Source organism: Botrytis sinoallii, assembly GCF_014898435.1.
Source record: "Botrytis sinoallii strain Bc 23 chromosome Unknown BSIN_040, whole genome shotgun sequence".
Classification (NCBI taxonomy): Eukaryota; Fungi; Ascomycota; class Leotiomycetes; order Helotiales; family Sclerotiniaceae; genus Botrytis; species Botrytis sinoallii.
In genome coordinates this window covers 164,030-180,016 of record NW_024066067.1, presented here as the reverse complement: position 1 = coordinate 180,016, position 15,987 = coordinate 164,030, and the positions used below count along the sequence as shown (strand labels likewise).

The 15,987-nt window shown below is 42.7% G+C and overlaps 4 protein-coding genes across 4 annotated transcripts; 3 read left to right on the top strand and 1 right to left on the bottom strand.

Annotated features, from left to right (window-relative positions):
• Positions 1-346: 346 nt before the first annotated feature.
• EAF02_012122 (uncharacterized protein) lies at positions 347-2,381 on the top strand (the record flags this gene model as incomplete). The annotated part of the gene is made up of 5 exons (XM_038908170.1): positions 347-991; positions 1,058-1,109; positions 1,162-1,297; positions 1,412-2,050; positions 2,161-2,381. The coding sequence occupies exons 1-5, from the start codon at positions 891-893 to the stop codon at positions 2,379-2,381; spliced, it is 1,149 nt and encodes a 382-aa protein (XP_038752071.1). The 5' UTR covers positions 347-890.
• Positions 2,382-3,769: 1,388 nt separating this feature from the next.
• EAF02_012121 (uncharacterized protein) lies at positions 3,770-6,442 on the top strand (the record flags this gene model as incomplete). Its single annotated transcript, XM_038908169.1, has 5 exons — positions 3,770-3,890; positions 3,961-4,056; positions 4,104-4,777; positions 4,827-5,820; positions 5,880-6,442. 5 exons carry the CDS (start codon positions 3,770-3,772, stop codon positions 6,440-6,442), a joined length of 2,448 nt encoding a protein of 815 aa, XP_038752070.1.
• A 6,694-nt stretch (positions 6,443-13,136) lies between these two features.
• EAF02_012120 (uncharacterized protein) lies at positions 13,137-13,958 on the top strand (the record flags this gene model as incomplete). Its single annotated transcript, XM_038908168.1, has 1 exon — positions 13,137-13,958. One exon carries the CDS (start codon positions 13,137-13,139, stop codon positions 13,956-13,958), a length of 822 nt encoding a protein of 273 aa, XP_038752069.1.
• A 176-nt stretch (positions 13,959-14,134) lies between these two features.
• On the bottom strand, positions 14,135-14,815 carry EAF02_012119 (uncharacterized protein; the record flags this gene model as incomplete). Its single annotated transcript, XM_038908167.1, has 1 exon — positions 14,135-14,815. The coding sequence occupies one exon, from the start codon at positions 14,813-14,815 to the stop codon at positions 14,135-14,137; it is 681 nt and encodes a 226-aa protein (XP_038752068.1).
• Between the last annotated feature and the right edge of the window lie 1,172 nt (positions 14,816-15,987).

The following is a 15,987-nucleotide window of genomic DNA, read 5'->3' as shown; positions in this document are numbered from 1 at the left end:
CAAATGGATAATGGATGAAGGAGCCGAGAGTAGGTCGTATGGAGGTCGAGTGGGAGGTCGAGAAACGGAAAGAAAATAAGAGGTGGTTGGTGCGAGGTACAGTAAGTGGAGTCAAATGGTGGCTTGGTGGATCATACATTACGGCAATGATTGGTCAAATATGCATCAGCTATCGTTATCATTCGACGATGAAGGAATGAAATATGGAATACTCGCTTAAGCACCCTTTCAAGGAAAATCGTTAGACCCATGCCATCCTCAATTCTATTGAAACCTCATAATTCGTTCATTATGGCATACAACATCTTTTCATCAATATCCTCGTATCCATTTTACCATACTTCGCCCACGCACCATGGACTTTCACCACACTTTCACATCAACATACTACACATGTTCATAGATTTCCTCATTCACTTCCACCAGTGATTTATTCCTATCTTGATTTACGTATAACATACCTTGCTCAGTGCTTACTCATACAAACAAAACATACATCAATTGCTTGATGATATTACCACATCACCTCCTACCAGACTCATCTAGAGCCTCATGAATCACGATATACTAATGGGATTTTGTTGTGGTTGCCCAAAAGTAATTTGCTTTCCTCTGAGTCTCTAAAATCCCCATCACCCCACTTCGCGGATAAACAACCGAACATAGTTAAGCCCCGCCATTTCATTCGATTTTGCGGAGTAACATCACGAGCAACCAAAAGTGGAAGGTCGAAATAGGAAAAATCTTGGAAGGAACCACATAGGTAAGATTACTACCTAGTAGGTATTTGTTTATTTTGAATTTTTTCATTGGAAAGAAAATCGAAAACTTCTTTTTGCAACAACAAATCTGTACATATTTCGGCGTTACCTCGAAATCCAAAAAGAAATATGCCAGAAAAGATCCTAGACGACATCTCACACAGGAGATTTAACCCATTGCGGGGTACTTGGCTTCTTGTCTCCCCTCATCGTACTAAGAGACCATGGCAGTAAGTTTTGGAATCTTTCTGAAAACATGAAGATTCGCCCCGGATAAATACTAACATATATGAAAGAGGACAGCAAGAAGCGGCTTCGAAGATTACACTTCCGGAATATGATGCTGCGGTATGCCGAAGATATTCCCGAGTTAGATGCCGCAGACTAATGTATCTTATAGTGTTACTTATGTCCAGGAAACAAACGCGCCCAGGGAGATTCTAACCCACAATATAAAGACACTTTCGTTTTTGTGAATGATTACAGTGCGGTTAAAGAGGTTCAAGCTGAGTATACGCAGGATGGGGAATCAAAAGGTCCGTTTGTCGTCTTGCCCTCCTATTGTTCAGTCCTTCCATCTCCTAACTTGGATGCTTTACCTTTCTTTCCATATACCAAGACGACATCTAACAAATGATGTAAAAATACAGATCTCTCGAACACTCTCCTACGCGCGGAGCCCGTTACAGGAAAATGCTATGTTCTAACATTCTCTCCTTCGCACAACCTCACACTCGCAGACCTCACTCCTGCTCAGATTCTTCCCGTGATACAAACATGGACAGAGATCTACGCCGCACATTTGTCTCCTTCCTCACCCCTGGCAAGTGTAGCTCAACCTACTACCCTTGCACCCTCGGGCCATAATATCGGAGCCCCAAATCAACAGTACAAATGGATGCAAATCTTCGAGAATAAAGGTGCGGCAATGGGTTGTTCGAATCCCCATCCCCACGGACAAATATGGACTACAACCGGATTACCCGAAGAGCCCGCTTCCGAACTCGTTAATCTCCTTAAATATCGCCAGGAAAATTCTGGACGACATTTGTTGGAAGATTATGTCAAGCTTGAGATGGAAAAAGAAGAAAGAATCGTATTTCAGAATGAGAGCTTCTTGGTAGTTTGTCCATGGTGGGCAACCTGGCCATTTGAGGTCATGATCATTAGCAAGACACATAAAAGAGGTCTGGTTGATTTGAACGATGCAGAGAAATTGGGATTTGCGGAGGCTGTTGCGGAAGTCACGAGAAGATACGATAATTTGTTTGAGACTAGCTTTCCTTACAGTGAGTACCCTCAATTCTCATTGTGCATTCATTTTCTCTTGAGTATTTGCGCATATCCCTCCCACGTTTTCTTCTATTGTGGAGCGGGAAGTTTTAGCTAACCGACATAGGCTCCGGCATTCACCAAGCTCCCTTGGAAGGTACTGAAGAGGAGATCAATGCTTCTTACTTGCATATGCATTTCTATCCTCCTCTTCTTAGAAGTGCAAGCGTGAGAAAGTTCTTGGTCGGATATGAATTAATGGCCGAACCACAAAGAGATATCACCCCAGAGCAAGCGGCTGCTAAGCTAAGAGCATGCGGCGGAGAATTATATAGGAAGAAGTTGTAGAGGCTTACATGGGGATGGCCCATTGGCCAAAGAAGGGCTTGGGCATGAATATCAAAAGATTAATCTAGAACTTGGTAGGATTCCAAAAATACACTCTAGACATACATCTCGCTCAATCAATGTACGTACTCTCTGATATGAATGCTAGCTCGGCTATGACAACGCGTGTTGAAGCAACTAGAACTCAGGGCTAGCGTTGTTAACAAGGCTTTTGGTCCAATAAATGAAATCTAGAGATGTATGTTGAATTTAGATGGAGATTTTCATCGGATCAAAATCGAACTGTAATTTACCTGGTGTCAACTGAGCAGATAAAATGATTCGGAATCAGGGTGGATTGCCGTCCCACAAGCTAATTACCTGATTGGGGTTAACGCATTGTCTTATCTGACTAAATTTCTTATCGAGCTATGCAGCCCACATCAGGCAGAAAGAGGATACCAGTGAAAGATTCCCTCGACCCCGTAAGCAACGACCAACACCAACATTGACCCGTTTACTTCCTTCCTACTTTCGCAGTCCTAACTTGAGAAGGAACCTTCTGCCGAGCCATGTGATTGTCGCCATCGTGCTTCCTACAGAGTACATCGCATCGCTGCACACGTGCAGAATGCCGATGTACACTCGCGGCGTTTCTTGACTATATGATCCAGCAACTACCCGTGAGACACCAAAAATGTAGTTTCTTATGAAACTGACTCAGTAAACCATCAATCTGCTGGTTTCTGATAATTATCTGCCACTTTCAACGCCCGTTCGTGTTGGAAGTGAAGACACAACTTATATTTATATCTTCTTGAAACTAGCTATAGGTGCTCTTTCGTTGGGTACGATGGAGATCGGATGAGTTTGCGTTGGCATCAGCTGAATTATTTTCCACCCACACAAGACTGATGGATTGCAGGGAATGTTGAAGGCTAAGTCCTAATCCGTATCAATATTTCATACCTTGTCAAATCGTCCGTTAAGTTACCCTGCTGTTGCAGCATGCAAGTTCAAGCATTCTCCCCACCAATCCTCAGTCGATCTCCATTAATCCACCCAGAGCGGGCAGATTCATGAGAGGCCATTGAACCGATGGTAGGGTCGCATTTTTTCCTTTCCGTGCGTGTGCATTGATTGATACAGTCAGAAGAATTGTCATCTTTGAATACCGAATTTTTGCTCGGTCTCGATGAACATCAGGCATTAAAGTCAAGGCATCGCTGGTTTTGGTGGCGGAAGTGGCAACAATCTTTATTGATCTTTATTGGTAAAGGGAAGAAAAAAGTCTAGTGCAGGTACATCCACGATACAAGTTGTTTTGCGATGCGCCGGGCCTCTTCAATCTTCAATCCAGAGGGCACCACGCAAAAGAGCGTTTCCAACCTTCATAATTGTTAATCATAATGATTCGGTCGAGTTTCATCTATTGGATTGGCGCTTTCGTCCCATTATGTTTGGGACAAGAAGCGGGATGGCTTGAAGGTCAGGTAAATACGACAATGTGTTACTGGACATCGCCCCGAGGTACGTTTCTGCGAACATGACGTTTGAACGTTTAATTTTCTTGCACTACAACAGCAATTAACGATACTAGCTGCGGTGGTACGAGACACCTTCTACATTGATGGAGGAGAATTGTACTGGGAGCCTGGTATGAGCGATGGGACATACGGTGATCCCCGCCCCGATGGTAAGTTCAGATGTTCGAATATGTAGACTTTACTTACTTCTTTCAAGGGAATCCACTTGGACTCGTATATCTTCTCAACTTTAGCACTCCTTTTCACACATCAGACAATATCTCTACTATCTTTACGAATATTTCCAAGGCTCCGAATGGAGGATCCGCCAGTAATCTCGGACCAAACTACGTTGATGGGGCAATGTTTGCAAACGACGACGAATGGTACACTTATGGCGGGCTTTTGTCTCTCACGGATGCCTTTTCAACGCCAGACGCAGACGCTGCCATATCATACGAGGTCTATTCAGATGGTACACCTTTCAAACAATTCAAATTTGGCTTTCAACAAGCCGACCTACCAACAGGCTTGACAAGATATGTGACGTACGGAGGAGCCGTTAGCATTCCATCCGAAAATCTAGGATATTACTTTTCGGGATACAGGGCGGCAAACTTTGGACCCATTTATAAACAGCCAGGCGCGAGAAATGCGTCTTATTTGGCAAATGTGACATCTCAAACTTTGATTAGCATTGATATGGCGAGTCAAACCGCACCCAAATGGTCAAATGACTCTTTACCGTCGACTGTTCCTGGCCGTGCTAATCCTGAAATTGCCTGGATTCCTGTTTCGGATCGGGGAATATTGGTCGCAGTTGGTGGAGTCATCGATCCATCTTATTCTAGCATTGTCCAGGTCAACAATGCATCTATCAACGAACAAAGCGTGAGTTGTCGCTTTGCCATTCTGTAAAATGTTTATTAATTATCAATAGAGTCAAATAAGTCCCGGCTTCATGACAACTGTTTCCATTTACGACATCGCTGAAGAAGTTTGGTACGAACAAGAAACATCAGGAAACTCTCCAGGGGCGTTGACCCAAGGATGTACCGTAGTTGCATCAGCCGAAGATGGTTCAAGCCATAACATATATTGGTATGGAGGCTATGATGGTATTCACCCCACGCAAGCTTTCTCGGATGATGTTTATGTTCTTTCGATTCCTTCATTCATCTGGACGAAAGTTTACACTGGAAGCGATACTCACGGTCGGGCTGGACACAAGTGTGTCAAACCATATCCTGATCAAATGATCGTTTTGGGTGGATATGCCGCTCTCACTACTGAGATTCCACGTTGCCTTGAAGGTGGTATGATCCAAATATTCAATCTCAGTCACCCGCAATGGCTGGACTCCTATGACCCTTTGGTCTGGAGTAATTACACTGTACCCAGTCAAGTCGTATCTGTGATCGGAGGTTCTGGGACTGGTAGCGCCTCGCAAACTAAACCATCTGGAGGGTTCACAAATTCAAGTATGACAGAGCTCTTAGGAACTGCCTACAACACAACCAAAATCACAAATTGGTATCCATATACCCCAGCTTCATCAACCCCTCCAAATAACCGAACAACTCTTCCTACACCCATCGCTACCAAATCTGGAACACCTTCGTACCTTGGACCTGTTTTAGGTGTCGTTTTGGGTCTCTTCTTCATCACCCTTCTTATTTTAGGCTTTATCATCTATCGTCGTCGCAAGATTTTTGGCCTCTCGCGAGCAGATCGCCAAAGTGAAGCTGGAACTCTGTATGAAAATCGCCGGCGTACTCTCCGATGGCTTTATTCTACCCCCAGAGATGTAAAGGCTCCTACAGTCACAACTGATGAAACGGAACTCAATGCGGTATCTTCGGAAGCTGATACTGATCACACACGCGTATTTGCTGCCGAAATGCCAGGTGATACACAATTTCACGAGATGATGGGTATGTGACCCCTCAGCCCTTGATTTTTAGATTAGAAATTAACCAATCTTACCTTGTAGATACATCTCAGCCCTCCGAACTCCACAACACAGGCTTTGTTCCCCTTTCCCCTAAATCTAATGTTTGGAACAACATTTCTCGTAACCAAACTCCCATCACGCATTCTCCATCCGCAGGTTCCAATCACTCGCATGCTAGTACTGTCTCTCGAAGCTCGGGCCCAAGATCCTCTCCAATATCTCCTGCTCGCGCAGATAGTGTGACACTCAACGAACAGGTAGGAGGTGCCACGAGGGAGAGAATTCATAGTGATTTGAGTAGTGTTACTGAAAGTGAAAGAACTCACTTAAGACAAATTAGTGACGCGAGTGTAAGTGTAGATGGAGATTATGGGAATCTACCAACGCCTGAGATACAGATTGAGAGACCACATGAGGAGCGTGGAATTGAACAAGAGATTGAGAGGCCCGGACTGGTCAGTCCATTAACGCCACCGCAGGGGGTGGGGCAAGGGAGGCAGCATTATTTTGGTCCGGATAGTGTTGGGGGCAATGCTGCACAGAATGTGCCGGCGCCTGAAACGAGGAGGAAGAGTAATTTTGAAGAGAAACTGGATGAGTAGAGTCAAAGGGGCAATTACAAGTACATAGTTTCCACGGAAGGAAAAGTGAAAAATTTACGAATCATGACGGCACTCGAGTGGGTATTTGGCTGAAGGAACAGGATAGTGAAGGCATTGGGGGTCGTTACGGATAGTCTTTACGGATGTATATCTTATGACGTCATATCTACAGTCACGCATTTAGTTTCTAGTCTTTAGTTTTTAATCTTATACCTTTCTATTTTCATCTAACGAGCTTTGTCGATTCCATTCGAAGCGTGAGTCAATACTTGAAGAATTGAAATTGGTAAATCTTCATAGACACATGCACACTACTCGGATGTTGCGGCGACTTCATATATGACCAATCATATTGAATTGTGCGGATAAATATTAAAAGTCATTTATCCGGTCGGGTACCTGTTTTCTTCATGAATTCCCACTGAAGGGTGACATCGGCACCCAAAATTGCATGAAATCTTAATATTTGTGGCTACTAATAAAAAGGATGACTGGTTCGACTGGTCCGATATCTAGCATTTGCATTCATGGTCTTCCCACATATGTCTACGAAGTGAAGAAACACCAAATCTAGATCTCTAACGCTCTTGCATAATTTAGTAATGGACCACATCGTTTATTCCCTGCAGGCACACCATCTCGGGAGCTCGGTTCGTGAATTGAATTTTTGGGAGGACAGCAAAATGGATGGATGGCAGGTACTCCGTGCAGCTTACCGAACCACGAAAATGTCTATACACATCAGATGAATAAAAACAATCGGGAATTAGCAGGAAAATGTGTTGTGGAATATGTATTTCCTTCCATTAATTGCGGATGGCAGCTTCGTGTACTCCGGATGCAGCACAAGTGCTCAGTATTGATTTTTCGTATCCGTTAAAGATCTTGTCTTCATTTGAATAGATGTAGTGTGCAAGAAGTTTGGTAAAGAAATATTGATGTGCAGCTCAATTGAATTCAATACGGAAGGAGATTATTATGCGAGCGCGGCTTGCGGTGCGGCTTGCCCGAGGGAGAGTAAAGAATTGGTATTAATCTAGATATCGAAGATCCCAAGATAGTGTGGGCGAGAAGAGGGGAATTAGACAGGGGTTGCTCGGCTGACTGACTGATTTGGGATGGGGTTTATGTGAGATTTAACATGTGACATGTGATATGGGTTCTATCCTGTGATGTATTATCGGGACCGAGACACGACCGGTTCGTCTTGGCGTGTAGATACAAACGAGGGGGCAGACTTGCTTGGGTTCGGAGTCATGTGTTTCTTCATGATGGGATGAGTTTGAATTTTCTTGGTGCATTTATTGTGTAGTTTTCAATTCTTGCTTGATGTGCAGCTCTTCCAGACTCTCCTTTTAAATTCTACTCGATGCTGTCATGAGCTCGCTAATGATGCTCCTCTGTCTTTCATGCTACTAGGTATCATTGAGGTACTTTGAAGTTTCTGCCAGAGCGAAAAGATGGAAGAAGCGAAATAGGAAAAAATTCGAGGATGGCTGTGTTGGTAATAGTCTATGTCTAGATTGTTGTATTGTATTATACCTCTCATGTTATAATGGTTCATGATTCATTAACAAGTGTTTTGTTTGGGAGAAAGCACCAATCACATATTGGCAAAAGACTTGATCCTTTTTATCTCATCAGTGCAAGCTTTTCTCGAATATTTTTGTGCAAGTTCCTCAAATAGTAATCTGAATAACCGACCTGTTTTGCAAATATACACTTGTTCTCTTGCTCGGTAGGTTTTAGTTGTACATCTAAACAAGATCTAAGTTCTCTTCATCTCGTGACTCTGACCTCAGTATTCGTCTTCGTATATGTCATTCTCCCCTAGCTTGTTATGCTCGTGAAACTGATTCAACAGATGTCTGTACAAACTAGTAGGTTTGTCCTTCCTTGCTTGCATTGCGAGCCTTTCTTCCAAAGTACTTTCTTAACACCCATCAACTCGTCAATTAGCTTTCTCTTTCTCCCCCTTCATTCTCATTATTTGGTGTCGGGATATCGATCATGTGATCAAAAGAGGGCACTGTATTGCACTAGCGCATACACTAGCGCTAGCACTTCTACTATATTAAATACTAGCTTCCCATAGATAATAATGATCAAGAACGAATACAACCATAATAGACTAAAGTACTTATACTTATCAACCAAGTTGATACCAACATTTGAAAAAGTAATTAAACATGTATCTTCGAAAGTAATGAACAACCATTTTCACCCTCTCACCAAGCAGCCTCAGATGAAGAGTGTGTGGCCCTCTAAAATCCAGACTATAGAACTTAATATACATAAGGAGAGACTCTGCAGTTTTTAATCTCGATTCTCTAATCAGTCCCTCCGGGCAAAAAGTTCAAGAAAAATCTTCTCTTTGTATAACTCCAACTTATCGTTCAGAAAGTCATATGTAACAGTGACAGATCTTCGTCTGATTTTGTGGCGCTTAGTGGCATTCACGAGTGGAAAATGAAATTAAAATTAAATTTCTGAAAAAATGTGGGAATATGTCTACCGAGCATCCATGAAGTCAATGCATAGCCGACCGCTTGTGCCCGGGTTCAATCAGGTTGTAATAGTGCAAATGAAAGTCGTCTCACAGCATATACTTCGACATTATTTAGATATAACATTTAAGATTGGAAATACATATCGCTCACATAGAGAAGTCTTTAGTGGTACAATTGCTTGGCATACACAGAGTATGGTCAATGTACTATAATCGTCTAGGAACTCTACCCCCTTTTGTGATCTCTAGGCTCATACACTGTACGCGAGTCTCCCTTGAAAATTTTCTGAGCTCATATGAAATGCGCAATGAGCATGAAATGTTGAATCAAGAACCGTAAGAGTTTTCTATTCTGTATGGGAAAGCTTGTAAAAGGATTCGTGACCTTAAGAGTGTGATTGTTGTTCAGCTATTCGATTTATGAGAGTGGATTTTAGAATCTTATAGTAAATGACAGCACTTCGAACCAAAGTAAATCGTATAATTTTTATGCTTTCTATGGCCTTTCTAATATCACCGTCAGATTTACTAAGATTTAATGACTTCTGATTCATTGTGTGTTGAATAAATACGTAAAACAAAGAAATGAAGGGGGAATTTTGGCTCATATCATGACATTACTCACTTCTAGTCAAATCACATTAGCATAGTACTTGTGCGCTCAGTAGTTGAATCAATCATCTTGGAACTTTGCATGTAATTAAGCACTCTCATATTATGGACGGTAGTAGGCACTCAAATAGATATATTGCCTAAAATTGCAATGCCATGGTCTGGAATTGGGTTGTATCTAGGGATGACTACAGTTGCCTAATTTAAATTCCAGTAACAACTTGTTAATATTATAATATAGCTCTCAAACATTAGTAAGCTTTAAGATATAAACACTATATATTATTTATATAATCGCTCATAATAACATTAACTTTCTATCTATACTTTCTAACAAGATCAGAGCATCAACCAACATTTCAAACCTCAGATTCATTATCAACACCATTTCCTCAAATTCTGGTCATCTATCTGAGGTGATCAACTTCAACCCTCAGATTACGTTCTTGATATTCCAAATCAACTATCAACATAATGGCTGGTTCCCCGCCCAAACCAAAATCTCAACATAGTCATTCTTCGCCACCCGGAGGAGAACCTCTACCTCAATCTTATACTTCATCTAGAATCGTACCCATTGTCAAGAAGGAATTTGGCGATTCAGGCCAACAAATAGTTAATCGACTTGATAATATCATTAAAGCCCGCAATAAAGGACTATTTTTGACTCCTTATGGTTCTCATTCTTTAACTTTTACAAATTCGCTCGTTCACAAAATCACATTGAAGCAAGCGCAAGAATTCTCTACTAATGCCTCGAAAGATTCACCTGGTTTTGCACTTTCTGTACATCAAGATGGCGATAATGATCTCTTCTTTAAAATTAAGATTTTGGATTCAAGAGAGCAACAACAACGCAAGATTCGGTCGGCATCTAGAAATCCGGAGTTGAAACATGCAGAGCCACCCAGAGAACGTACATAGTAACGCTTCGAGAACGCTTCATGTATCTAAAAGAAAAATGAGGACGCCAAATTTGTGATGGAAAGATTGTGTCTCGACATATGACAGATTAAGTTGCACAGAGATATAAGTACTGGATTTTCTGGTCATATAGAATTTATCACCATAACGCACAACAGGAAGATCTACGAGTATAGGTACCACAGCTTTCTAGTCACCTAAATACCCCTTTCCCCTCCACACAACCTCTCATCTTCAACCATCCAACTACCACAATGGACATTTAAAGCTCATCAATATGGATTATCCGATACTCATTCCCTCCCTCCACCAGGCATACACAATAACCGCGCGCGCTCATATATTTCAATACCAACAGCAACACAACAGACGCCCATTATTCTCTCGTAGCAAGGAAAATATCTGGTGCTAGTCTAATAGCCGTGATACATCTAGAAATGAGGATTTTGATAGACTAAGCTGACGTGGAAATGGCAACACCTATGGTAGGACTGAATTGAACGGTTGCATATCACAGGCTGAAGGAAAGGTTATTCAAAGTCAAAACTATGGCTGAGACGATCGATTGAAGTCGTCGGAGCCCATAAGAAGTAAATAACATCCGAATCCTGGATATCAATGCCTTTTGTTACTTCAAAGGATGGAGCGCGGCTTACGATGTCCCGGGCTGCGTTTCAGAATTCAGAAAGCTTCAACTCTTGATTCAAATTGCAACGCACAACTTAATCAATAGACCGAATACACGCCGAATTTTATCTCAGTTATCCCCTAAGCTGCTGAATAATTGGCTGCGAGCCGGATCTTACTCGTTGGGAAATTTCAGTCATATATGTATATACATAGTTTGATGGATGGATTAGATGTCGGCATCACTTGAACTCCTGGACTAAATCTGACCCACCGAAGAGTTGGCGTAGTATTGTTTGCAACTAGCAGGTGCCTAGGTGTAAGAATGCAATACCATTTGGCATCCATGTAGTTTATCTACGTGCTTTCATGGGGCCGAGTGTAGACAATCTCATGGCTACACGAATTCAAGTAGGTTGCTTGCCTTGTGGCTCATTAGTTGGATCGGCTGTGTCCAGACTTCACTCACAGCTGCATATCAAGCTTCGATGTTCAAAACCATTACATATCGTCTCAACAAGCGAACCCGCTGCCCTCAGACTAACATGACGGGCGCTGCTGCTCTTGTTGCACTCACTGTTCTCCAGCAAGGGAAGAGTTCAGCATGTCTGGAACTTTAGTTGCCTTGACATGTTCAAAACATCCGATCCTTGGGGGACTTGTGCATTATACACCAACCGTCCAAGTCTCTTTATCGAACTCGAGTGAATGCAGAGCAGCACATGCTGCTGCAGTAGGGCAGGAAAAGGGCGTATGGGCCAATGCTGTCTTCGGCAAATCTCACAATAGAGGTCTGGGCAGAGTTTACCTGCATTTTGAAGTCTCAAGGAAAACTAGACTTCCTGACTTGAGGTCGTGTGACTGGCCAATTAACAGTCACATCGATACAATTGGAAGAGCTGCAGGATACATGGATTTATCTGATGTGAATGTGTACAGATCAATTCTACCAACATATATGAGAAGATAGCCAGCACACTTTGCTGAAATGATTGTCAAGATTCGTCTTGAACAGGTGAAAGCAGATCGAGATCTCATACTTATCCGCCCAATAAATCTAGAGCAGAAACGGCATTCATTTCTGGTAAAAAATGATTGTTCATCACGTTTGTTGCCTTGGGTTAGAGCAGGTGGCCTGTCTCCCCAGAAAATGGGGGATTATATCATAGCACTTATACCAGCATGTGAAAGTGTGTTTCCACTCCTCTACCTTTCGTCAAAGTCCATCATTGAAGCTGCGAACGGCAAGACCTTTGAAGATGACCCGAGACATCCCTTCCCGTCAGTGTGACTTACGATATCATTAATTATCGTAAAAAAAAGATGCAATTTCACAGAAAACAGTTTGATATAGACCAGGAACCATTCAGATAGAACCCGATCGAATCGATAGCTAAAGCTATATCCTCTTTGTCAGAAGCGGGTTCAACATCTTGATGCCAACCTGGAAACTATGTTGAAGAATGGCCAAAGGAACCAGCAAAGGCATTTTCGGGAGATGGGACTCCTGTCAGATTGTACCTATGCTCAGTACTCTATATATATTGAGATCGGCTTATGTGACTGTGACGACGAGAATGCCTGGTGAATTGAGGCCAGGTTTAGAGGAAGATACTGAGCCTGTTGCTGCTCTTGCTTACTTGGCATTAAACTTTTCTGAAGGTCGAACAATAACTCTTCTTATTGTAATTTAGAAGATTGTACAGGTCGATGATATATCCAATCCATGAAAATAGTTTACAGTACAGTGAGATAATTCAAGTGTTTAGGCTGTAGGCTATGATATATGCCCCTGCGGACCTGTGGCAAGTTTGCCGAGGTTTCGGCATCTTCTCCACAAAATATGGAGACACCATCATTGACAACGCATTTTCAGCTACAGCAGATCTAAGCACTAGGTATGTAAATTAAAAATCTGTATGATAATCATTGCACAATTTTCCCTTTTGCTCTCCTGATCTTATCTCCAGTTTCTACTCTGCACATCCCTCAACTATACCCCGCCATCGCAAATCCCACAATATGTCTACCGGTACGCCCCTCAAAAACACATTGCTATCCTTTCCAACAGCTTCGACTCTCCTCATAACCATCAACCGACCTTCATCGCTCAACTGCCTCGATACCTTTACCCATAACGAGCTCGATCGGGTTTTCAGATGGTTTGACGCTGAACCCGGTCTTCGATGTGCCATCTTGACGGGTGTCGGGAGGAGTTTTTGTGCAGGCGCAGATCTCAAAGAGTGGGATTCCAATAATTCGTTATCTACTTCTGCCTCAAGTCAAGCTCGTTCATTACCAACATCTGGTTTCGGAGGTTTAAGTCGGAGAGGTGGAAAGAAACCTATCATATGTGCTGTGAACGGAATATGTTTTGGAGGTGGCTGTGAGATGATCATAAATGCGGATATGGTGATTGCAGAATCTCATGCTGTGTTTGCGTTGCCGGAGGTGAAGATTGGAGTTGTGGCCCTTGCTGGAGCATTGACCCGGTTAGTTCGGACGGTAGGAAAACAAAGAGCTATGGAAATGGCGTTAACGGGAAGAACGCTTGGGGCTGAAGAGGCGATGGAATGGGGATTGGTCAATCGGGTCGTAGGAACGGGGAAGAGTGTCGAGGAAGCAATCAAACTGGCGGAGCTGATAGCAGCAAATAGTCCAGACAGTGTTATTGTGAGTAGAGAAGGTATTAAGATGGGATGGGAAGGTGTTGGTGCGGAGGAAGGGACTCGATTGATTGAACAAAACTGGTATAGTAGGATGGACAAGGGGCCAAACATGAAGGAAGGAGTGAGGAGCTTCGTGGAGAAGAGGAAACCGAATTGGGTACCCAGTAAATTGTGATTTTGCGTTTTCTTTTTGTATTTAGCTAGTTTATATCCCCTCTGTTGAGCAGTCATAAATTGTATTTCATGAAACATCGCACATGCGCAATTTTCAGAGTGAACCTATCTCACCTCGTCTTCTTCCCTACAATGGATGGAATATACCTCGTATGGTATCTCATAGTTACCATTAGCTCAATACATTCCGCCCCTCCATGGCCTACCCAGTCTGTTTTCCTCCTTCAGATCCAACATATCGAGGTAACTAATCCATCCCTTCTCATGCCATTCCCTTAGATCACATCCTTCCTGGCCCACCTCCAATGCGATGGCGTTCACAGACAAATATCCCGTCTTGCCTTCTATCCACTCAGTTCGCTTCCCATCCACCTCTCCTTCCTTCGGACACATCCAAACCTCTCTTTCACCCTCTCCAACTTCCTCTCCGTCAACCTCGTTAACTCCGAGTTCCTTCAAATTTACCTTCCTTATTTCTCCATTTTGAAAATTCAATCCAGTTGCGAAAGGTCTCACACCACATATACCACAGAACCACCAATTAAGCTCTTTGTCAAAACATTGATAATTTCTCATTCCCTGATCCTGCCATCCACCTTGTTCATGCGGCATTCCGGTGGGACTTAGGAGCATGAAATCATTTGGAGAATCCGGAAGTCTGATATGGAAAAGACCCATTTTATGACAGGTGGTACAGTTGCATTTGCGGAGGCGCACGGTAGTTTTTGCAGAAGGCGTTGCTTCGATCACGGGTGGTGGAAGGCTCATGAAAATCACGAAGCGAATTAGTCCGCAGTGGCAGGAACCATGGTATGGTTTGCGGGTGGCTGTAGAGGTCGTCGTGTAAGTTGATGACATCTTGATAATTTAATGGAGACACGTGAGTAGCCTTTTTACCTAGAAATCTGTTATTTTATGATAGAGAATTGTATGTCTTTAAATTTGGAAAAATGCTTATATTCCGAATATATGTCAAAGGGGTGAATGCGACTTATACCCCGCAGTAATTGGATAAGAGTGCAGTGCAATATCCTTATCTTGCTACATTGCTCCTCACGTCATCAGTTGTCAAATGTAAGGCGTGAAGACGCGGTGAAAGGCGCATATCATGTATTTAATTAATTGCAAACGAATAACATTTCTAGTTACAATCCACCAAGTCAGCTGGTTTCACGATACGGGGGTTTGTGCCAATTTTGATGATGGATGCGCAATTGCGATAACAGCATTGCTCTTGATCGACCTACCTGGTTCTACCCCCCACTGTTGTGTATCCAGGAACATGGAACATGGAACATGGAACATATTCTATGTTTCATTATGGAGAAGATTAGTCTGGCCCATGCTTGCATTCGAACCAGAGGAAGTGGATCGGGGAGAAAGCAACAACGCAAAGAAGAGAAGTAGATAATAGGTGCAAATCGTCTGCATCATTTCGAAGAACAAAAGAGAGAGAAAAAGAAGTGCTTGCAGCATGAAAGCCCTCATCAGAGCAGGTGTCGTAATTCTTTCTCCCTTAACATTGATTTCTCACATCTTTAGCAACCGACCGTGTATTGCACCTTTTGATTTTGCCACCCTCTGCATCACGACGAAAGCCATTCATAAACTTCTCTATTGCATAAAAAATAACATTAACCAATCCGATCATGATGCCATGTTCTCATCCAGCTAAAGACGCCACTTTAACACTCGTTCGGAATGCCCTATCCCAAATGTCTCACCACCCGAATGTCCGTACGAACTGCGAGAGTCAGCTCTGAAGACCAGGAACACTTCACTGACTTATGAAAAACTCATGCTCCTCGTATCTCGATATGTAGTACACGAGACTATTTGTGCATGCTGACCTGCACGAGTTTAACGCCAAGCAATCGGCGACATGATTCTGTCACTGGGCGGATGTCCTGCTTAACACAGTTCTATGTTTTGTATCTCAAGAAACAACTGGTTATGATTATCTGGAGTATGAACCATTGTAATAATATTTGGAGCAATAAAGTTGAAGAGTGCAGACCAGATCACTAGAT